This window comes from Lolium rigidum, chromosome 7 (genome assembly GCF_022539505.1).
Source record: "Lolium rigidum isolate FL_2022 chromosome 7, APGP_CSIRO_Lrig_0.1, whole genome shotgun sequence".
Taxonomy (NCBI): domain Eukaryota; kingdom Viridiplantae; phylum Streptophyta; class Magnoliopsida; order Poales; family Poaceae; genus Lolium; species Lolium rigidum.
The window spans coordinates 328,569,840-328,593,983 of record NC_061514.1 but is presented as its reverse complement, the minus strand read 5'-3'; the positions used below and the strand labels follow the sequence as shown (position 1 = coordinate 328,593,983).

At 48.5% G+C, this 24,144-nt stretch overlaps 1 protein-coding gene across 1 annotated transcript; it reads right to left on the bottom strand.

Annotated features, from left to right (window-relative positions):
* Positions 1-1,980: 1,980 nt before the first annotated feature.
* Positions 1,981-12,481, bottom strand: LOC124669880 (B3 domain-containing protein Os07g0679700-like). Its single transcript, XM_047206415.1, has 12 exons — positions 12,336-12,481; positions 11,133-11,214; positions 10,946-11,047; positions 10,148-10,884; positions 9,872-9,968; positions 9,174-9,348; positions 4,842-4,918; positions 4,299-4,712; positions 4,113-4,162; positions 3,855-3,968; positions 3,202-3,269; positions 1,981-3,046 (listed from the first exon to the last, which is right to left on the bottom strand). Exons 1-12 carry the CDS (start codon positions 12,479-12,481, stop codon positions 2,256-2,258), a joined length of 2,853 nt encoding a protein of 950 aa, XP_047062371.1. The 3' UTR covers positions 1,981-2,255.
* Between the last annotated feature and the right edge of the window lie 11,663 nt (positions 12,482-24,144).

Sequence of the window (24,144 nt, the reverse complement as noted above, 5' to 3'; positions counted from 1 at the left end):
AGCACACGACTGGAAATATACTGCCCCCCAGGCCAAATTTTCGTCCAATCCGGACGAAAATTTCGCCGGATTTGGGCGTGGGGAGCGTCAACGAGTGGGGATGCTCTAAGCTCTGAGGGTTGGGCGCGCTCCTGGTTGCATTGCCTGTCCTTTTGATGGCCCCCAACGCGTGCGCTTACATGCCCTCACGTTCTAGAGCGTGGGGTTGCATGTGCGTGCGTGTCCAGCGAGGAGGGGGTCGCGAGTTCGGTTTGAGATCCTTAATTTTGACCGGGGCCTGGGTCTTATTCCCTGTTCTCTGGTGGCGGCGGGAGCCGGCAGGTCCTCCTCTTCGTCGTGTGGGCTGGGGCAGTGCGTGCGGGTTTGTGGCGCTGTGGTGGCCGGCAAGTTGCGTCAGTGGGCGTGGATTTGGGTGGCGCAAGTGGCGGTGGTCGCACGTCTTCTTCGTGCTGGCTGTTTCTTCTCGTTGGTACATTTCCCCTCTTGCTTTCTATTTTATTTTTCTTGCGTTAGTGGCCACTGAGATTGGAGTTGGTTGTGTGGAGATTTGTCTTGTGTTCGTTGTGTGTACTAGATCTGTGATACCCGTTCTACCTAATAGAGACTTAGTTCCCCTAGGAAGCGCATCAAATGTTAAAACCAGTACTTATTAACTAATAACTCTAATACTTGTTAAGATCAGTTCTTGTTAATGAATAACTTGTATCCTTCCATATAAGCGCACTGGAGTAATTAACAAATACTAATCCTATAACGTATGGCAGGTCTACCACATGTAGGTGCATAATTTTGACTAAACAAACGGTAACACTGAAATCTGCTTTGATATCCTCAAATAGTTTTTTTTTAGAATCCGCAGAAGCTCTGCGCGTCATTCCATTAAGCATCAGATATCCTCAAATAGTAATAAATGGGAAAGGAAGGATCATACAGATACATCAGGATCAGTAACACCAGCTTAGTGGTGGGTTCATCTGCATCGCCACCTAACTGTAAGGCCAGGGCTTCCTCTTATGCATGTGCTTTTGCATCAATTTCTTTGTATTCTTTTCTTCTAATTTTCTCAGGAATAGCTCTGAAGAGGGGCACAAGAATAGTTGAAGTATCAGTACAAAGTGTTGATTACATGCATTTAGGAGGTCGTATTATTTTAGTGAAATGGCTCGTAATGAGTGAAAGATGCAATGATCTGTTTTCATTTGGCAGACCAAACTTTAAATTCCAGATATTACATACATGCAAGTAACATTGGTGGGAGAGGGGCTGATTTTACACAGTACAGTAAGCTCCCCTCCAACAATAATGAAACAAATGTTTTCCTCTCACTAATCTCCTATGTTCTATTTAATTTGGGAAATTGGCTCCTGCGGCTCAGAGGGGTCAGCGAGGGAAACTGCCGGGTCCTCGTTGTGATGGTATGTCCGCTCTTATCCCTACCGTGTTCTAGAAGCAGCACAACCAGGAAAAGATTCCCCCACCGAGACACCTCCAGAGCAAGGAAGGCAGTAGCACGACACCCACGCACGAGAACTCCGATCCGGATGCACTAGCGGCGGAGGAAGAAAACCCTAGTCGCTCTAGAGATCGCCTATCGCCAGAGCCCTAGGTAAGAAAACGTTTGTGCTAGCATTTCCCTTAATTGAATGGACTGCTAAAATTTCTATGGTTGCTCTTGGAGCAATTTTTTTTTTTTTGAACAGTTAAACCCTGTCTCTCCTCTTCCTAAGTTTAGCAATCCTGGAAATGCTCCTAACTTCGCATTTGTCTATTATATATTGATGTAAATTTTCACCATTCAATTGCCAATATTTGCCCGGTGCATCGGCCACCACTATGATTGATTATGATGTATAATGGCTGAAGGCTTGTACATGAAATCAGAGTTGCAACTTCTACTTCTATTCCTATATTGATGCGTATACGGTACGGGTGGTTTTGGGATAAATGTTTGCATTGTTTGCATTGCCGAATGCCTCAGAGTACAACATTGGCCGGTCGACCACCAACCCGCCTTCCATACACAGCATCGAGGTCGATTACAACGTACAAACGTGATTGCACAGCCCTGTACACGTATGTTACAACGAGAGTCGCGATGAAACCCTATGATTTTCTTTTGCTTTTCACACTAAAACTCACCAGCTGTTCCTTGGAGAAAAAAAAAAAGGGGTAAGCCGATCAGATAGACACACGTAAACAAGTTAAAAACACCCACCCACTACTTAATTAATACAAGCAGGGTCAATAAGCTCAGTTCAGGCAGCAGCGTTGTCACTGGCACTGACAGCGTTACCCTGGTTCTCATCAGCTGCCTCGTCGACGGCCATATTGTCTGCAGGATCTCTCTCCCGCTCCACCAACGTGAGCTGCCCCTCATCGGAGGGTCGCTCTTCGCTCTCCATTGGAGCAGGTTGAGGAAGAATCGGAGCCGTGCTAGAGTTCCCTTGCTCCACTGCCAGGCTCACGAGGCCGTTCTGCTTCATGTAGCTCTCGAGGGGGCGGTTTGCGACCTCGAGAAGGCTGACCATGCTCACCCGAGGCTGTCCACCATGCTGCTCCTCGCCTCGGTTGCCGGGATGGAAGTTGAGGTCTATGTGACCCTTGTTCGTGTCAATCTTGTCGAACATGATCACATCCCCATCTCGTGTGGTGTCCACCGTCTGGGGGGACCGTGACAGGTTACTTCCCTCAGGGTCGTCTCTGCCCACCCAAGCGATCTTCTTGCTCGCCTCTGCTTCCTCTCTTTCAGACTGCCGTTGCTTCTTCCTCATCATCAGTGTCTTGAAACGGCGCCTGACGGTCATGCAGACATTGCAAGTGCACGACGGGTTGTGCTTTGGGCCCTTGCCGCTAGGTGGCTGGATACACACTATGCAAGTGCAGCCAGGGCGGTGCCGGGGGTGCTTGGTAGTCGTTGCAACCGAAGCAGCACCTTGGTTCCCGACCTCTCCAAAGACTGCAGCAGTGGCCAAGGCGTCAAGGCTTGATGGATCCATTTCAGAGATGTTCTGCTTCAGAAAAATACTGCTCTTCCGCCTCCTGATATCTGCGGCGGTAGTCAGCTTTTTGAATTATGTTCGCTTACAAAATTGTCAATAGTGATGTCTTAAGCTAAAACTTACTCTTTCTATTTTTATTTTTCACAAGGTCAAGCTATCCATGTATCCTAGTTTAACGCCAGCAAATCTAAGTAAAGCCTACCTTCATACTGGTGGAGAATACTTTGCAACTCTTTCTGGGCTAATTCTTCAGGTGCGGAGCAGGAACAGCTGCATATGGGTAGCAAAAGATTTAAGTCCAAGCAGCTAAAGCAGAATATGAAATACTGCGATATGGAATCAAATAATATGAAACGGTGGCAAAGAGAATCACAAACTAACTTATATGACTACATGTGCTATAACTGAGGAAAAATACAATGATCACAGAACTAATATATTGTTTGAAGAATAAAAGGATTCATATGTTTTGACAGTATTACATTAGAAGGCCCCATATGACTCCTGAGACTGAACATTATTAAATAATTGATGCAACTAAGTTATTCATAGACGTTATCAAGATATCATTTACAAGAGAATGAAAAGGCTCATATCTTTTCAAATAGGTAAGGCAAACAAATCCTTCGTCAAGTAGTCAGTCAGATAATAAAATAAAGGTTGTTTAACTAGCGAAAAATCTTGATCGAGTAAGGTCGTGGTTCAGCCAAAACCAGAATTTGTTAAAAACTTAAAACCTAGCTTTCAGTATGCAATTCATCATTTCACAGCATATACTGGTCATCAATCAACAGATCCATCCTTTCTCAAATAAAAAACTGATACTGATTTAGTCACAGGTGTGAAATAGTATACCTTTTTGGATCCCATGTGTTGTCAGTACATGTCCACTTGGAGGCAACAATAACATTAAGAGGCAACCGGCGCCATTTTGAGCAATCATCACACTGAATCCATTGATCTTGTTCCCTAAATAAACATAATCAGGTATTTGCCAAAATTGGTACAGCTCATACATAAGAACATTTGGGTGTCCACTATGCAAGGACAAACAATGATAATGGCATGTTGAAGACTAAAGTCTGGTGAGATTTTATTCAATGACTTTCTTACCCTGTAGAACGTACTGTGAAAATTGATCTCTTTGCAAAGACAGGAGGCTCCTGCATATATGTAGTTAAGTTAGAATTCATTTAACATTCAAGTACATCGCTGAGAATAAACAGTTGTCCTTTTGAGCTTCCAATAAGGGGTTCCCTGAAGTGCTCAAATGGGAGGAACGAATGGTAGCAAGCTTACATCATATTCTTCAAATTCATAGTCCTCGATCATCACAACTGTTGGTTTTGCAGATGGAGCAGGACGTAACAACTCCTGAGCCTCTTCCCAGGAAAGCTTCAGTTCTAATGCATCTTCAGCATCAATTAAAAGCCTCCTGCTTTTAGAACCAATATTGCGGCTTCTTTTTTGTAAGAACTGCAAAGACCCCTCATCTGGCCTGCCGCCAAATCTATCCGTCTTAAGCCAACTAGCATCTCCATCAACTGAGTTAGCATGATGATCAAATAGAGAGCTTGGCTGGAGATCTGCAGCTCCCTTCATTGACTGAAGAAATCCTGAATAGCCATTTACTATTGATAGATTCTCGTTGGTACTAGAAAATAATGTATCACCGAGAAGGGAACCAGTTGCAATAGCTGAAATCTGTGAGTCCTGTGTAGGAGTAACATAAACACACTGAAGTAAGGCTGGAGGACACAGATAAGGGAATAAGTAAACCATAACAAACATTTGCAGGAACAATGGATTTGCAGCAAGATTGCTTTTTAAATTTTAACTTACTGGCAAATTGACAGTGTTTGTGGCCTTCCGGAAGCCCATAACAAGTTTCCCTCCTGGTTCTATCCGACTGAAAGTCACTGTATACAAAGAATACCATTACATATAAGCAGCTTCACAGTAAAATCACATACGCAAGATATTTCTATGTAGTATATTTAACATTGTATGTACCAAGAAAACTATGTAGAAAATTAAAAATGTGACTTAATCATGTAAGATCATCCAATTCCTGCAAGAGCTGCGCGACATAAGGAATGACTGTCTAGGCCCCTGGATGTTATGTGGCGATTTCAACTTAATCTACCAGGCCGCAGACAAAAACAATGACAACCTCGACCGGCGCATGATGGGAAGATTTAGGAGGCTCATCAACGACCTTCTCCTCAAAGAAATATACCTAAATGGGCGACGTTACACCTGGTCCAATGAACAAACACCGCCCACCTTGGTTCGCCTCGACCGGGTCCTTTGCACCGTCGATTGGGAGGAAGCCCACGGGGAAAGCCACCTCCGTTGCCTGGCATCCGTCATCTCCGATCACAGTCCCCTGCTCCTCGACTGTTGTCCCATGCCAATGGCACATCGTCGCTTCCACTTCGTAGATTACTGGCTGCGGCTTGACGGCTTCCAAGACACGGTGACGGCGGCTTGGAATTCCGCTTGGGACGCCGACCCATTCCAGAGACTCATGTTGCGGCTACAGGCCACGGCACGCATGCTCTCGAGTTGGAGCGCAAAGACTGTCGGCAATGTGCGGGACAAAATGGCGATAGCCCGTGAGCTCATATCCCGCTTTGACAAGGCGCAGGAGAGTAGACATCTAACCACCCAAGAGAGCCAGCTCCGCAAGCAGCTAAAGGTCTCCTATCTCGGACTCGCCTCCCTCGACCGAACCATCGCCCGCCAACGTGCTAGGATCGCCAATTTGAAGGACGGTGACGCGAACACGTCATTCTACCACCGTCAATGCACTTACAGGAAGCAGAAAAACAGGGTGTTCAGCATCTCCACGGATCAGGGCATCCTTACTGAGCATGCCGATATGGCTGAGGCCGCTTATGAGCACTTTGACGCTCTCCTAGGCACTGCTGTCATCAGGGAGCACACCCTGGACTTCTCCCAGCTCATCGAGACCCACGACCTGCACGAGCTGGAAGCGCCCTTCGACTCTGAGGAGATCTGGAGCGCAATAAAAAGGTTGCCTGCTCGAAAAGCGCCCGGACCTGACGGGTTTACCGCCGAATTCGTTCGAGCTTGCTGGGCCACGGTGCGAGCCGACTTCGTCGCCGTCTTCCAGCAGCTGTTCGATCTCCGAGGCCGGGGTTTTAGCAAGCTCAATCAGGCGCTTCTCACTCTTCTGCCCAAGCGATCCGATGCTAGTCACCTATCAGACTACAGGCCCATAAGCCTCATACACCTGGTCGCGAAAATTTTCGCCAAAGTCTTGTCGCTCAGGCTAGCCCCACGTCTCAAGACCCTCGTCAGCAACAATCAGAATGCGTTCATTATGGGCCGCAGCCTCCACGACAATTTCGTGTTAGTGAGACAGTCGGCGAAACTCCTACACCAATTGGGCGAGCCGCGGGTCCTCCTCAAGCTTGACCTAGCAAAAGCTTTCGACTCGTTATCTTGGTCGTTCCTCTTTGAAGCCTTGCGATGCTACGGTTTCGGAGACAGATTCCTCGACTGGCTGTCGATATTGCTATCTTCCGCGAGCACGCGCGTCCTGCTCAACGGCGAACCCGGGCCCCCAATCTGGCACCAGCGTGGGTTAAGGCAAGGTGACCCCTTGTCACCCCAGCTCTTCGTCCTCGCCGTCGATGTGCTCGGCAAGCTCTTCAAGCACGCCGTCCGGCTTGGCATCCTACAGCGGCTACACCCAAGGAAAGACGTCCCTCCTATATCCTTATACGCTGACGACGTCGTCCTCTTCTGCCACCCCACGCCCAGTGACCTTGAGGCGGTCAAGGAAATCCTACACCTCTTCGGTCGCGCCTCCGGCCTCAATGTCAACTTCGCCAAGAGCTCTGCAAGCCCACTTCGCTGCAGCCAGGAGATGGTCATGCCGATCCTTGCTCAGCTGGGCTGCCCTGTTGTCGATCTCCCTATCACCTACCTTGGCATTCCCTTGACACTACGACGGCCCACCATGGCGCAGCTCCAACCCGTCATCGACAAAATCGCCGGGCGCCTGCCAACCTGGAAGGCAGGGCTCATGAGCAAGCCTGGGCGCCTGGCAATGGTGAAATCCGTTCTATGCGCGATCCCCATTCACCAGATGCTCGCATACGCCCCGCCAAAAAAAGCTCTTAAGTTGGTCGAAAAAATCAAGCGTGGATTCCTTTGGGCCGGGCGGGCCGCCGCCAACGGAGGACATTGCCATGTCAATTGGAGCCGCGTTTGTCGCCCCATCTCTTTTGGCGGCCTCGGCGTCCAGGACATTGAGAGGGCTGGCCTTGCACTCAGGCTGCGGTGGCTTTGGCTCTCCCGCACCGATGACACTCGAGCTTGGAGCGGCCTCGACCTGCAGTTCTCTGTTGAAGAGCGAGCACTATTCTTTGCCTCGACCACCATGTGTCTTGGGAACGGCCAGCGAGCGCTTTTCTGGGAGGACAGATGGATCCGTGGTAGGGCTATAAAGGAGATGATGCCGCAGCTATATGATTGCATCCCCAAGAGGCGTCGCAAAGCAAGAACGGTCGCTGACGGAATGCTCGACAATGCCTGGGCCAGGGACATCCAAGGACTGCTTGGAATCCATGAGATCGGCCAATACCTGACGCTATGGCACATGATCCAAGATACCGCGCTCAGCGACCAACCTGATCAACTAGTCTGGAAGTGGACGGCCTCCGGCACCTATACGGCCAACTCCTGCTACCTAGCCACCTTCCATGGATCGACGCCTTGTTGCTCCTGGAAATTGGTTTGGAAGACATGGGCGCCACCAAAAGTCAAGTTTTTCCACTGGCTGGCGAATATGGATAGATGCTGGACGGCGGAGCGCCTCGCCCGACACGGCCTACCTCACCACCAGCGATGCCTCCTCTGCGACCAGGCGATGGAGTCGATGCGCCACCTCATGTTGGAATGCCCTTTCACCCGACAGGTGTGGCACGAGGTACTGGCCTGGCTGCGGATGACTGCCCGGCCGCCGGACGGTGAGCCCAGCCTCCTCGACTGGTGGCACCGCGCAAAGCAGGACACGCCGGCGCCTCTCCGAAAAGGGCTTGCATCTACTACGCTCCTGGTCCCATGGATGACGTGGAAACACAGAAACTCATGCGTCTTCGACGGAGCACAACCATCCATGCACCTCCTGTTGCAAAACATCAAGGAGGAGCTTGCGATTTGGGCTAGGGCAGGGGCTCGGGGTTTACGGGTAGTGTTGCCATCCACCTGGGATGTGCACTGATGTTTTGGTCTTGTATCTCGCCTCCTAGGAGGATGTAAACAACTATCTATCTTTTCAATGAAATGAAACGCAAAGGTCCTTTGCGTTTTCTCGAAAAAAGATCAGACAATTGACAAAACAATCAAGTCACAGATCCCACTTGCACTTGTTTAGTCCAAAATAGTGGCAATGCATATATTTAGAAAGCAGGAGGTTTTTAAGGGGATTCATGAATTGTTTTCTTACCAAAGTACAGTTTACTGCTTTGAGTGTTTTCCTAGTATGAACGCAACGGTAAACCTAAGTATTCAATACAATAAAATCCACATAGGTTTTCTTTAATTTGCGGGATTCTAGAAATACAGGAAGACGAAAAACATAGTAATTGTATGCAATGGCATGCTGAATCCTAAAAATAGGGGCGCACCCAATGCTGAAAGCTCCCACACATTGTGGGGTCTGGGGAAGGGGATTTCTAGCAGCCAGTCCCTTGCTTTTTATTGTGCAAGGAGGCTGATTCGAACCCAGGACCTCCAGGACACAAGTGGAGATACTCTACCACTGCGCCAGGCCATGCTGAATCCTATGTGACAGAAATTCTTTGGTCGCACCACAAGAAAGGATAGGATTTTTTTAACAGCTGAGTGTTTGTAATAGCTGTTAGAGACAAAAGAACATTCCCATGAAGTTGGACCTTAATGAAAATTAATCCCACGTGACAATGCATGCAACGTAGTTCATAGGCAAAATTGCTAATGCTTTGAATCCAACATAACAACAAGCTTTACAGAACAATATTACTAAGGAATAGAATCTTCCAAAATTTGTATGGATCAATGAGACCCTTACGTAAAATCAAGCTTCAACCACGAAAGAAGTCATGAATATGATGCAATAGAGCAAGTGCTTATAATCATATCCAAGAAGTTATAATTCACCTGTATCACCAGCTTGTAATTGTAAGGACTGTATGCATGGTGTAACACCCTCCAACACATACATTCTGCTGTTGTTATTTGGCCAGAATCTGAACTGAAAATGCCATTCTTTGCCTTTTGCATCTTGAATTGTCAAGGGACGACCTTCCGGCTGAGAGATCGGGGGGAAATATGCCTGCATAGAGTATCTCAGCAACTCAGGATGACAGGATAAGTAAATAAATCCTTATATATTCCATCATCCCACAGTTTTGTGAATGGCACTATCGAAGCAAAATAGCGTAGCCATGAAACAGATTTAACTTTATCCTTTAGACATGAGCATGAATGACCTCATTAGGAGCGTAAGAATACAAGTATCATCAAAATATTACCACCATAGTAATGAGCATACAGGATTATAGGTAGAATGGCAAGGGTCAAGGGACTAAATTCTAGGTATTGGATTGACTGATCATATGTGTTATAGTAATGTGTTAAGATAGGTTTTACACAACGTTTACTTTAGTTTAGAATCAATCTGTTGAACTTAGCCAGCTGGGATTACCCAAATTGGGGAGCTTCAATGTGCTCCTTTGCATAAAGGTTTTAATTCATAGGGAACATTATATGGCAAAGTTAAATCAGCAAAGTGTGGTGACAGTATACTAAAATTTATGAAGAGGAAACACAAGGCTTGCTAAAGAAAAACATATCACCTCAGCACAGGCTTTTGGGAGAACAAGGCGTCCTATGCGGCCTGCATCACTAGCACTTAAAACCTTCTCAAACAGTGGAATGATGGTTGAATTTGAACTTTAATCAAAATATAGTCAAGGAAGACAGCACAATATCCACAACAAAAGGAAAGTATACTGTATACTACATATTGAAGGCATTCCTATACTTGATCAATTTTGGATCATGTAATTTGCTAGCATATGATTTTAATATCAATATTGCCAAGGAGTTTAAGATAAAAATATCAAGGATACTCTCCAGAAATTTGCTGCAGCTCTTGGTCAGTAATTCTTGGCCAATACCGAGGAAGTAACTGATTGCGACCCCTTCCCTCAGCAGGTGGTCTCGCAACGCGAAGATGAGGAAAGCCATCTTTCATTGGATCAAAAGCGGCACCTTCGGCCACCCTTGGTGGTCTGCTCAGAAAATGCCGAGCTCTCTGTGCATGCTGAAATGGAGATAATGTAGTGGCAAGTTCTCTTCCTTCAGAAAATGGCGTCGTTGGTGATAGCATAGGTCTTTCCATTGTCGAAGTAGCCTCCATCTTGTTTCCGTTATTAGCAATTCCCAAGCTCATGCTGAGACACGCCTCAGAAACTGATTCGCTTGTTGTGCTATCAGCAGCTGGATCTCTATTGTCATCCCTTCGAGTACATTGGGATTGGGGAGACTCTAGTGCAGTTTGAGGCCTAATTAAGAAAGGCATCCTTCCCATGTCCCCCATAGTGAGGGTTGGTTGCTCCCATTTAATCTGCCTTGCGCCATTTTCAATTTCTTTTTGCCTCAGAATGTTACTGCTTTGCCCAGCTTCTATGTTTTTTACCATGAATGGGTGATGGCTCTTGGAAATAATAGCAACATCATCATTTCTGGAGTCAAGCATTAGGGAAGGTGACTCCAACGGTCTACCTGACAAAAACTCATCGCTCTTACCGAAGAGTCTCTGGTTACTTTGCGACAAGAAAAGCTTCGGGGACACTTGAGACGGAACCTGCGGAAGCAACAATCAGATTTGGAAAAACAAAAGCAGATCATGCGACAGAGATGCTTACAGATTGAGCTCCGGAGTTTTTGATGCAATTCACACATTGAACTCCTCCGCTATCAAGTAGATCAAAGGAATACTTCGAAGCAACACATCCGCAATGGAGATGCTGAAATACCAGGGGCCGTTAGAATCGTAGTCACCGCGCAATTTAGTTGAATATATACTTCACAGCATTGTGCTACCAATCTCACCTTCCCACAAAATGAGCAGTCCCTCCAGCCAGATTCCTTTTGGTGGAATATATCGCAGAAGACAAGCTGCTCATATGCCAACCTAAATACAGAAGAAGTGATATGGTAAGCATCGAGAGTCCAGAAAACTGAACTAAAAAACTGTAACCGAGCAACAGTAACCTCCTATACCGAGATTAAACATGTTTTCCCAATTATCAGAAACCAACCAACCGCAAGAAACCGCCCAGTGCCGCACAACACCAAAATTTTACCAAGCAGCAATTCGGTGCCAATGGTACAACACAGAGATGTTTGACAACACAGTTTTACCAAGCAGAAGACAGTTCGTCAGGGGCACCGATCCGGTCAACACACACATGTAGGATCAATCTCCACAATTAAGCTCTACCACGCAGGCAAGCAAGCTGTCTGTTGTGTCGCACCGATGATACTCACTAACCGCAAGCATCATGGGAGCCACAGAGTCAACTCTACTTTCTGAAAACTGCTACATGTGCAAAAGCTACTGTTTCTACTTGGCGCAGTTTGCGCACAGATCGTATTACTTTTGATCGAATATAGAGCCACTGGAAAGTGGGAAGATACTAAGGGACATAAAACCGTCCAGTTTCTCAGACCACCAAATTTCTTTTACCAAGCAGCAATTGCGAGTCAACCGTATATTCAGCAAGCAGACTGCTGCCAAGGGGAAGACAGTGCCCGTTAGAGAGACCAATCCTGCCGGTCAACATACAGGATGAAATTCCGCGATTTAGTAGCTGCTCTAAGTAACCGGACGTTGATACCATCTGAATTCTGTATGATCTCTACTACTACACACTCAAGCAAGCTATCTGCTGTATCTCGCCGGTAATAACCGCGGGTATCAGCGGAGCCACCAAGTTAGTCAACTCTAGTTTCTACAAGCTGCTAGTACATACATGTGCAAAGCTACTGTTTCCAGTTGCCACTGGAAATCAGATTGCCACTGGAAAAGATGGATACAAAAGAAAACGAAAACGAAAATAATCTAACAATTTGGGCACTGTAAGAAGGAACAGAGATTCTTGCGCCCTCCTTGAGAAAAAGGGGTCAAAAGGCGTCGAGACGAACTGATTCATCCAACAAATTGCCAGGCAGGCACTTCATTAGGAACACACAAGGGGAACAGCGCGCAGAGCAAGCAGCGGTGAGGAGGATGTAGTAGCAGAGTGGGCGTACCCGCACTTGTCGCAGAGGAGAGCGAAGCCGGCGCCGGATCGCAGCGGCCAGCCCTTCCTCCACTCCCCCGCGCCCGCCGCCGTCGGCGCCGGCGCGCCGCACGCGGAGTTCATGCACCTCTTCGGCGCCGCCGCAGCCGCCGCCATGGCCGATCAAGCTGCCCCCACCAGAACAGGAGAGCCCAGTCCACCTCACCTCATGATACGGAGGAGAGCAGGAAGGGAGGGGGTGGGGGAGGCGTAGTTTTCCGCTGGATGTGGAGAGAGCAACCGACGCAGCGGGCGATCGCTGGCGATTGGTGCATGCGGGCGCGGATGGATGCGGGGAAGCCAAGGAAAACGAGACGAGAACGAGATGGGGGAAGCAGGCCGGACACTACTCGCTACGGCCTACGGAGTTGGAGTACTACTACTCGATGGGAGAATATTTCCTCTGGATTTGATTTTCTTTTCCTCCGTGAAATCTCGAAAGCGACGTGCGATGGTAAAGCGGGCGTGGCTTTTTGTTCTTCCTGGGCTCGGCTGTGCGTGCATGCACGACCACGGACATGCTCTGTTTTTTCTATATTTCCTGCCCCGCTGGCTGGCTGGCTGGCTGTTGCTCTTGCTCCCCTCCACCATCCACCTTGCTGCTGCGGCTGCAGCATGTACTTGCTTGCCGGTACGTTCGTTCAGCGAGTCATGGCACAAATGCCAATCACTAATCAGGCGTCAGAGCTGTGTTATCTCTAGCTAGATCTCGCAAATGGGCAACCAGCAAAACTCTGTTTGCGACAACCGCAAATTTCGAAACTGTAAATTTAAAACAAAATGAATCGCCGTCGCATTTTGAAACTAGTTCATCCATAGTATTTAGGTAGTTTACATATAATCGACCCAGAAGGGGAATTAGATCCTCTAGTTAGTTCCTAAACCCTAAATATGCTAGCATGGAAACTTCGCCGAGATTGGGGGTGGTTCTAGCAGCATCGAAGGCTTCACTCCGAGCCGTCGGCCTAGCGACAAAGCCGAGGTGCCACACGCTAGGCCTCCTCGATCTGCTGCTCGTCCTCCCCAACCGCGTCACGGCAGCAGTTGGCGCTCCCACACCTGCGGCGAGGGAGTGGTGGCGCTCCCACTCCGCTTCGGAGAGCGTTGTGTCGATGTCGGAGTCAGCAAGTCACGGGCACAAATGCCAATCACTAATCAGCCGGTAGGCTGTGTTAGAGCATCTTCCGCAAATGTGCAAATTGCCAAAATCGCTTGTGACGACTCCAAACAACTTTTGCAGAGTGAAATTTATTCTAGGAGAAGATACATGTAAAATAAAATACATCGCAGAATTGTTGGAAATCAGACGCCTCGGATTTAACAAAACGCAGTCACCTACTCGACCACTAGATTAAGGACGTCGATATTAGTCCAATCTTGTTATTTTGCGTCGGGAACTCTTTTTCTCCAACAACGTTGTAAGCTGATTTGTTGGCTACGGCTTGTCAATGGCTATTGCTTTATCATGGACGGTTGTCTTTGTGATGGGCTGCTTTGCTTTGCTTATTTTCCATGTCTTTGTAGCATGTGTTGTTCAGCATTTTTTTCTCTTATGTGCTTGTTGTTCTTAGAGAAAGAAAAAAAATAGCGACACATGTGGTGCAGCTCAGAAAAGTGTCCTGGTTCGTGCTGGTTTAGGAAGTGATCCATTGTTTGTACTTTGTAGCTGAGATTTCCTCAGCAGCATCTGGATCACAACTGAGATTTTTTTATTAGACATGCATGAGTGAGTAATGGATATTTCGTGGGCAAACCCTTAAAAGATGCGGGCGGGCGGACATAAATATGCGCCGCCCCGCTGGAGCTGCCCTGGGCTACTACCAGCACTCCTACTTTTGCATTGGCATGTGGTGCTACTTTTACGCATGCGTGCCAGAGTTTAGTTTATCGCAGATTGTTGTTTGGGAAGAAAACAAAAAGTAGAGGATGAACTGCATGCGTGTCTGCGCTGCGCCTGGTCGGAGGCGGGCAACCTCTGCACGCACCGAATTGAATGCGAAGAAGGGAATTGGCAGGGAGTAGAATGCCTGGCAGGCAGGCAGGCAGTGGCCGAGCTGCAGCTTCAACTCTTGAATGCTCGCCGGCTCCGGCGCCGGCTGGCCGCCCCGATCCCGCGTGTGGCGTCGCTTTCAGGTGGGTGGGCGGAGCCCTAGTTCTGGCTGAGGCCGCACGTTTCAGGCCGGCCACGCGAGCGCTCACTTCCACGTACACTACAGGACGTACGTGCTCCGGCGCGGGACACGGCGGTACGTACGTAGTGTACGAAACAGGGCAGAAAAAATGGGAGCGGCAGTGCGGCACAGCAATTGAACGCGTCGGCAGCCGGCCGTGGGCGTCGCGGTCGGGGAGACGGACGTGGCGACGTGGACAGCGCAACCATCTCGCGTCACGTGACCTCTGCCTCGTCGCACGTTCGCTGCCTACGTCGCGCGCGCGTATCCCATCCCCTGCAGACGAACCACGAGGCGCTTGCGTCCGCAGGCCCGCATGCTGGCGTCGGCCACTGCAACGCGGTCACTGACGCTCGGGCCCCATCCCTTTGGGCCCCATGCGGGTCACGTCGGGTATCGGTGGTGAAAACGAGGCGCCAACGCAACTTGCCGAGTGTGGACGTATAGTACTACTAGTACTACTGTACGAGAGCAGTCGTAGTACGTAGGCGTTTGCGTGGGCACGAGGTGAGGGTACGTGCACCCGACATGTCGCGCGTCGTCGACGGCGACGGCTCTAATCGATCGCACGCACGGGCGCCGGGGTGGGGCCCGCGTGGAAGCGACGGCGGGGGATGGTGACTGTTTTTCTTTTCTGGTGACGGGGATTGATTGAGGGCGACGGTGACGGTGCTGGTGAGACGAATGAGGAGTGCGCATCGGGAAGGAACGTAAACATAGTGTACGCCATGGGTCGGGTGTGCGTGGGAGCAGAAGGTGGTTCGGCGCCGTGGCAGTTGGGCGGGCCCCACGCGTGGTGCCGGCGGCGATTTACACAAAAATAACCCATAAGTGGAAGAAAAGCACAGACTAACCCTCCGGCGAAACTATTTCACCAATCTAACCCTTTTGTGTGGCGCCCTCCCAGGAGCGCCACACATGCCCATGTGGCTCCCTCCCGCCGGCGCCACCGACCCGACCCGACGTGGCGCCATCGACGCTGAGCTGGTGCGCCCGTCCGACGTGGCAGCATGTGTGGCGCCCCTCCCAACGGCGTCACACATGCACTTGTAATCCCCAAAAACATACTGTAAGACAAATCCTCTGGGACTTAGCCGTTTTGCGAGGCTCGATGTGTGGCGCCGATGCCACGGGCGCCACACTAGCATGTGTGGCGCCGATGCCACGGGCGCCACACATAGAGGCTCGCGAAAACGGCTAAGGACTTATCGTCCGAAGCCCCTGGATGTTTTCGACCCAATAGTTGATATAGGTTGGCATGTGTGGCGCCGATGCCGTGGGCGCCACTACGGTGCGATGTGGCGCCATCGTGAAGGGCGCCACACACTCGACTTGTGTTAAAAACCCGAAAAATCCTACCAAACTCCAACGATTCACGAGTACAACATTGGACACAACAAGTAGCAATTTCATGACATACACATATAACACTTCATAGGTCACATTGTAGCACGTAGATTCAAACAAATAGCATTACAGACCATGGTTCGAAATGACATAGGGTTCACAAATCGATACTTATGAAGATATAGTTCACAACAACACGGAGCACATCCTAGTGTCGTCCTCGACGTGTCGTCCTCACGGGCTGCTTCCGGACGGCCATCCTCTTCGTCCGCCGCCTTGGCTGCTCCTCGCTGCTGCTCCCTGCTCGCTGCTCGCTCCCGCTGTCGCTCCTCGCTCCTCCTCCTCCTCCTCCTCCTCCTCCTCCTCCTCCTCCTCCTCTCGAAGAGAACGGCTCGTCGTTCCTCATCCTCGACATAGCTGATCTCCGCGGCGGCCCGTCATCCTCCTCAGTGACAACCTTCTTTCCTCGGTTGACATAATCTTCCGGAGTGTACCGGTTTGGAGCCTTGCCCTTGGCTTCAACTCGGTAAGTCGACCGTTGCTTGGAGGTACGCTTCGGAAGTACGCCTTGACTCGGAATTAGGTCGTCCTCGGGAGGAATCTGCACAAACATGAACACATGAGATTACAAAAGTTGAAATTAGTAAGAACATGTTTCACGACAACAAAATAGTCCATACATGTTCTTCGGAAGAGGAGGATGTAGGGATTTCGCCTTCGCGGCAACCTAGCAAGTTCGCTAACCGCCGCATCTTTCGTGCGGTGTTCTCGCGTCATGGAACTCACGGTTACAAAGCCACCGGAACATAATTGCGTACATTCAAAGTTGGTGATCATACCTTAACGAAATTCCGCAACGGTCCGACAGGCTTTTCATCCGTGTGGCTCTGCTCCCACACAACCTCGCACTCCTCGACTGTTTTCCGGATCTCCTCCCGCTGTGACAAACATAGCATACACAATTTAAGCGAGCACATGGCAATCTAGATGATGTACTAGTTAGTGAGAGAATCCATTACCACGAAGTTCAGCTCGGAAGCAATAGAAGTCGATCTCCTCTCGCGAGCAAAAGTGTCGTGCCGGCTTTGCCCAACCTCATCGAACCGGATGGGGTCGTCCAAGATCTCTTCACGATACGCGCGCTTCACTAACTCGATACGCGTGTTCCGATGGAACCACTCGAGGTAGTTGTTGAAAGCGGTGAAGTCGTGAGGCACAATCCGCTCGGGGCCGGCATTCCGTGCCGCTTCCAAGCGTGTTGGAACGCTGTGATGTGGCCGCTATGATGGACCGGCCAATTTGTGATCTTCCTCTGCCGCTGCCTATCAAGCCCGCAAGAATCAACAAGTTAGTTTGTACCTCTTCTATCAAGAATCTTCCATCGCATGATTCCGAAGTTTACCCGTGAAGCGCCTTGTCCGTGTCTTGCCACATTGGTGGGCACTCCGATACGACCCAAACTGTCTCATCACTCTTTGCGGCTGGTGGTGTTCAACAAGCCACATGCATATGAGTGGGCAGCGCATACGCCGGAACCGCGCCTCCTCCGTGCACTTGGGGTTTAGGTCGGTCATCGCCGCGCCAATACGGTAGTAGCTACCATATGGCTCCCATTCCACCTGCGAGCATACAATTATTTAGTAGATGCCGGTAGAATCAATCAAAACTAGGATTGCAACTCCGCGGTGATCGGTTACCGCTCGGCGGTAAGAGTGTCCAACTCCGCGAGTGTACTGCCTGTACATGATCATTGGATCGCTCGTCATCTCCGAGACATTGTCCCAAAGGTATGCCCAAGTAGGCTCCCGATCGGGAAAGTGAGGGAAATGGGGCCATGGCGTCTCGTTGAGTACCACGGGACGCCCAAGCGATAGGCGGTCCCGGCTCCATACGGAAAGTAGGAGCATGCATCCACCAATACCGCCGCTACCCGTCTTGCTCCCAGTCCTGCGACAAGCTTCGTCCAACTGCGTACATAAGATATTTGGTTACTACTTTGTGTAGCGCACTACTATAGGAAAATAGTACATAGAACAAATCATCACCTGCCGGTAGAGGTAGGCAAGTGCCGCTGTTCCCCAACTCCACCGGGCGTCCAACACCGTAAGCGCCTTCGGCCAACACCAATGGGCCAGCTTACCCCCACCGTCGGGAAAGAGAGTCCCGGAAATCATGTACCATAAGTACACGCGGGCGTACGTCCTCCGAGTGTCCTCGTCGGCCTCTATGGGGCATTCTCGCAAAGTTAGTTCCGATCCAAGTGAAAGACGCGCCGGCGGGAACTCTCTCCTTTGGATTTTTCGGCGGCGGAGGAGCCCCGCCAATAAGCCCCACCATCCGCCGGCGCCACCCATCGAAGCTGTGTTCATACACGGTGGCTCGCCCCGAATAGGTAGTGCAAGGATCATGGAAACATCCTGCGAGTAGGGGCCATCTCGCCGGCCCTCAAGTGGAAGGTGTGAGTCTCCGGCCTCCACCGGTCGACAAGGGCGGTGAGTGCCGAGGGTTCATGTGTGGCCCCCCACGGCTTACAAGGGATATGAACGGCATAAGACCGGTAGGCCGGATGAACTCCGTGTACCTCTCGTCATAAGGTATATCCGGTGTGCCATGGTAACGAATCTTCAAAGGGTGAAGATCCGTTCCCTCCGTCATATGAACAGCCCGGTGCTCCCTGTCGTACTCTTCATCCAGAAGCCACACCATCCTACATGTATGAGCAACACATACAACATATTATGAGCCATTCATACCAAATATGAGCAACACATACATGAGAATATATCCAAATAAGCCATCACACATACATTCCTAACAAATATGAGTTATTCCATCAAGAATACATGAGAATATATCTAACTTTCGAATCACATATACATCACACATACATGAGAGTTCATATCCAAATACACATACATGAGAGTTCATATCCAAATACATCACACATGAGAGTTCATATCCAATTTTGCCTTTCACCACATACATACATGAGAGTTCATATCCAATTTTGCCTTTCACCACATACATACATAAGGATTTCAACACATACATGTAAAATTTCATTCAACACATCTAGGGTTCCTACATATCTAGGGTTCCTACATATCTAGGGTTCCTACATATCTAGGGTTCCTACACATACACATTCAACACATACATAGCCATTTCAAATCTAGTTTCCATGTCTAGGGTTCATGTGCAAATCTAGCAAGATCTATGAAATTAGTGGATGAATGTGAGGGATTCGAAGGGGATTACCTTGAGGAATGGATGGGGAAGAGATTGGCCGGTCAGATCTGATGAATTTGTGGCAGATTTGTTGGGGGAGAGAGAGAGGGAGGAGGAGGAACCGCCGGCCGCCTTGGGGGAGAGAGGGAGAGAGGAGAAGAAACCAGAGAAGAAGATGGTCGGGCTGGGGGCGGGCGCGGGCGCCACACTTAAGTGGATGTGTGGCGCCCGTGGCATCGGCGCCACACATGCTAGTGTGGCGCCCGTGGCATCGGCGCCACACATCGAGCCTCACAAAACGGCTAAGTCCCAGAGCATTTGTCTTACAGTATGTTTTGGGGGATTACAAGTGCATGTGTGGCGCCGTTGGGAGGGGCGCCACACATGCTGCCACGTCGGATGGGCGCACCAGCTCAGCGGCGAGGGGGCCACGTCGGCTGGGTCGGTGGCGCCGGCGAGAGGGCGCCACATGGGCACGTGTGGCGCCCACGGGAGGGCGCCACACAAAAGGGTTAGATTGGTGAAATAGTTTCGCCGGAGGGTCAGTCTGTGCTTTTCTTCCACTTTTGGGTTATTTTTGTGTAAATCGCCGGTGCCGGCCGGTTTGGATTGGATTGGGTTCGGTTTTGTAGCGGTTGGGTTTATAAAAAAGAAAGTGGGCGACGGCAGATCTGTCGGGCGCGGAACGGAGGGGCCGGTTCGGCTTGTGGATCTTCCAGTAGCGACGGACGAGATCAGTTTGGATGTGAGATGCGTGGGAAGAAGCAGACCAATTTGCAACAGTATAGCCTAAAAATTAGTGCCTCACCAAAGTCAGTGCGATGCTGTCAGTCTGTCCGGACAGATTCGCGCGGGAACTGCTGCCTCCACCGAGCAATTAAGGAGCATCAAAGTCAGTGCAATTACCAAAGTCAGTGTGATGGGACCTGTCGCCGGATTCCCGCTTAGACCTGCCTCCATCGCGGGTGGCGGCATGTGCCACGTAGGCCTGCCGCCGCTCTCTCCGGTGGCATGGCCCACTGATGTCTACGTTCCCCCTCCTTTCCTGTAGACAGTGTTGGGCCTCCAAGTGCAGAGGTTTGTAGAACAGCAGCAAGTTTCCCTTAAGTGGATACCCAAGGTTTATCGAACTCAGGGAGGAAGAGGTCAAAGATATCCCTCTCATGCAACCCTGCAACCACAAAGCAAGAAGTCTCTTGTGTCCCCAACACACCAAATAGGTGCACTAGTTCGGCGAAGAGATAGTGAAATACAGGTGGTATAAATAAGTATGAGCGGTAGCAACGGTGCCGAGAAAAGTGCTTGGCGTGTAGTTGATGGTGGTGGTATTGCGACGAGTAGTAACGCGATAAAACGAGTAAACAAGCGGTAGTAACTCAGCGGTAGTAACGCAGTAGTAGTAAACAAGCGGTAGTAACTCAGCGGTATTTAGGAACAAGGCCTAGGGATTACACTTTCACTAGTGGACACTCTCAACATTGATCACATAACGAACGAGATAAATGCATACTCTACACTTTTGTTGGATGATGAACACATTGCGTAGGATTACACGAACCCTCAATGCCGGAGTTAACAAGCTCCACAATAATGCTCATGTTTAAGTAACCTTTAGTGTAAGATAGATCAACGCTACTAAACCAAGTACTAGCATAGCATGCACCCTGTCACCTTCATGCATATGTAGGAGGAATAGATCACATCAATATATCATAGCAATAGTTAACTTCATAATCTACAAGAGATCATGATCATAGCATAAACCAAGTACTAACACGGTGCACGCACTTGTCACCTTTGCACACATGCGGGAGGAATAAAACTACTTTAATAACACATCACTAGAGTAGCACATAGATAAATTGTGATACAACATGCTGCAATCATAAAGAGATATAAATAAGCACCTCACTATGCCATTCAATGAGTAAGTATTCTGTGAAATATGGCCTAAGAGACCCACACGGTGCACACACTTGTCACCTTTACACACGTGGGACTAGGAGTCTCCGGAGATCACATAGGTAAAACTCACTTGACTAGCATAATGACATCTAGATTACAAGCATCATCATATGAATCTCAATCATGTAAGGCAGCTCATGAGATTATTGTATTGACACACATAGGAGAGAGATGAACCACATAGCTACCGGTACGGCCCCGAGCCTCGATGGAGAACTACTCCCTCCTCATGGGAGCAGCGGCGGTGATGAAGATGGCGGTGGAGATGGCGGCGGTGTCGATGGAGAAGCCTTCGGGGGCACTTCCCCGCTCCGGCGGGGTGCGGGAGCAGAGATCCTGTCCCCCGGATCTTGGCTTCGCGATGGCGGCGGCTCCGGCAGGTTTACGTGGGTTTCGTCAATTGGTATCGGGTTTTCCGATCCGGGGGCTTTATATAGGCGAAGAGGCGGCGCGGGAGGGCTGACGGGGGGCCACACCATAGGGCGGCGCGGCCCCTCTGCGGCCGCGCCGGCCTAGGGTTTGGTGGCCACTGTGGCCCCCTCTCGGTCCTTCCGGGTGTTCTGGATGCTTCGGATGAAAATAGGAACTTTGGCGTTGATTTCGTCCGATTCGAGAATATTTCGTTACTAGGATTTACGAAACCAAAAACAGCGGAAAACGAGAGCGGCACTTCGGCATCTTGTTAATAGGTTAGTTCCGAGAAAATGCACGAATATGACATAAAGTGTGCATAAAACATGTAGATAACATCAATAATGTGGCATGGAACACAAGAAATTATCGATACGTTGGAGACGTATCGGCATCCCCAAGCTTAGTTACGCTCGTCCCGAGCGAGGTAAAACGATAACAAAGATAATTTCTGGAGTGACATGCCATCATAAACTTGATCATACTATTTGTACAACATATGTAGTGAATGCAGCGATCAAAACAATGTATATGACATGGGTAAACAACTGAATCATAAAGCAAAGACTTTTCATGAATAGTACTTCAAGACAAGCATCAATAAGTCTTGCATAAGAGTTAACTCATAAAGTAATAATTCAAAGTAAAGGCATTGAAGCAACACAAAAGAAGATTAAGTTTCAGCGGTTGCTTTCAACTTGTAACATGTATATCTCATGGATAATTGTCAATGCAAAGCAATATAACAAATGCAATATGCAAATATGTAAGAATCAATGCACAGTTCACACAAGTGTTTGCTTCTTGAGGTGGAGAGAAATAGGTGAACTGACTCAACAATAAAAGTAAAAGAATGGTCCTTCAAAGAGGAAAGCATCGATTGCTATATTTGTGCTAGAGCTTTGATTTTGAAAACATAAAGAGAGCATAAAAATAAAGTTTTGAGAGGTGTATGTTGTTGTCAACGAATGGTAGCGGGTACTCTAACCCCCTTGCCGGACAAACCTTCAAAGAGCGGCTCCCATTTTATTTTATTTTTGGATGGCACTCCTTCCAACCTTTCTTTCACAAACCATGGCTAACCGAATCCTCGGGTGCCTGCCAACAATCTCATACCATGAAGGAGTACCTTTTTATTTTAGTTTTATTATGATGACACTCCTCCCAACCTTTGCTTACACAAGCCATGGCTAACCGAATCCTTCGGTGCCGTCCAACAATCACATACCATGGAGGAGTGTCTATTTTTGTTAATTAATTTGGGACTGAGAATCCCATTGCCAGCTCTTTTTGCAAAATTATTGGATAAGCGGATGAAGCCACTAGTCCATTGGTGAAAGTTGCCCAACAAGATTGAAAGATAAACACCACATACTTCCTCATGAGCTATAAAACATTGACACAAATAAGAGGTAATAAATTTTGAATTGTTTAAAGGTAGCACTCAAGCAATTTACTTTGGAATGGCGGAGAAATACCATGTAGTAGGTAGGTATGGTGGACACAAATGGCATAGTGTTGGCTCAAGTATTTGGATGCATGAGAAGTATTCCCTCTCGATACAAGGTTTAGGCTAGCAAGGTTATTTGAAACAAACACAAGGATGAACTGGTACAGCAAAACTCACATAAAAGACATATTACAAGTATTATAAGACTATACATCGTCTTCCTTGTTGTTCAAACACCTTACTAGAAATTATCTAGACCTTAGAGAGACCAATTATGCAAACCAAATTTTAGCAAGCTCTTTGTATTTCTTCATTAATGGGTGAAAAGTATATGATGCAAGAGCTTAAACATGAGCACAACAATTGCCAAGTATCACATTATCCAAGACATTATAGCAATTTACTACATGTATCATTTTCCAATTCCAACCATATAACAAATTAACGAAGAGGAAACTTCGCCATGAATATTATGAGCTAAGAACACATGTGTTCATACGAACCAGCGGAGCGTGTCTCTCTCCCACACAAGCATGATGTAATCCAATTTATTCAAACAAAAAAAAAAAACAAAAGCACACAGACGCTCCAAGTAAAGCACATAAGATGTGACCGAATAAAAATATAGTTTCAGGGGAGGAACCTGATAATGTTGTCGATGAAGAAGGGGATGCCTTGGGCATCCCCAAGCTTAGACGCTTGAGTCTTCTTGATATATGCAGGGGTGAACCACCGGGTGCATCCCCAAGCTTAGAGCTTTCACTCTCCTTGATCATAGTATATCATCCTCCTCTCTTGACCCTTGAAAACTTCCTCCACACCAAACTCGAAACAACTCATTAGAGGGTTAGTGGACAATAAAAATTAACATGTTCAAAGGTGACACAATCATTCTTAACACTTCTGGACATTGCATAAAGCTACTGGACATCAATGGATCAAAGAAATTCATCCAACATAGCAAAAGAGGCAATGCGAAATAAAAGGCAGAATCTGTCAAAACAGAACAGTCCGTAAAGATGGATTTTATTAGGCCACCAGACTTGCTCAAACGAAAATGCTCAAATTGAATGAAAGTTGCGTACATATCTGAGGATCATGCTCGTAAATTGGCATAATTTTCTGAGCTTCCTGCAGGGCAGTGGGCTCAGATTCGTGACAGCAAAGAAATCTGGAACTGCGCAGTAATCCAAATCTAGTACTTACTT

Coding starts and splice junctions, on each gene's coding strand:
- LOC124669880 (XM_047206415.1), bottom strand. CDS start 12,481: ATGGCGGCGGCTGCGGCGGCGCCGAAGAGGTGCATGAACTCCGCGTGC. Junction 10,885..10,945: donor AAAACTCCGGAGCTCAATCT/GTAAGCATCTCT, acceptor TTGCTTCCGCAG/GTTCCGTCTCAAGTGTCCCC. Junction 3,270..3,854: donor AACACATGGGATCCAAAAAG/GTATACTATTTC, acceptor ACCCATATGCAG/CTGTTCCTGCTCCGCACCTG.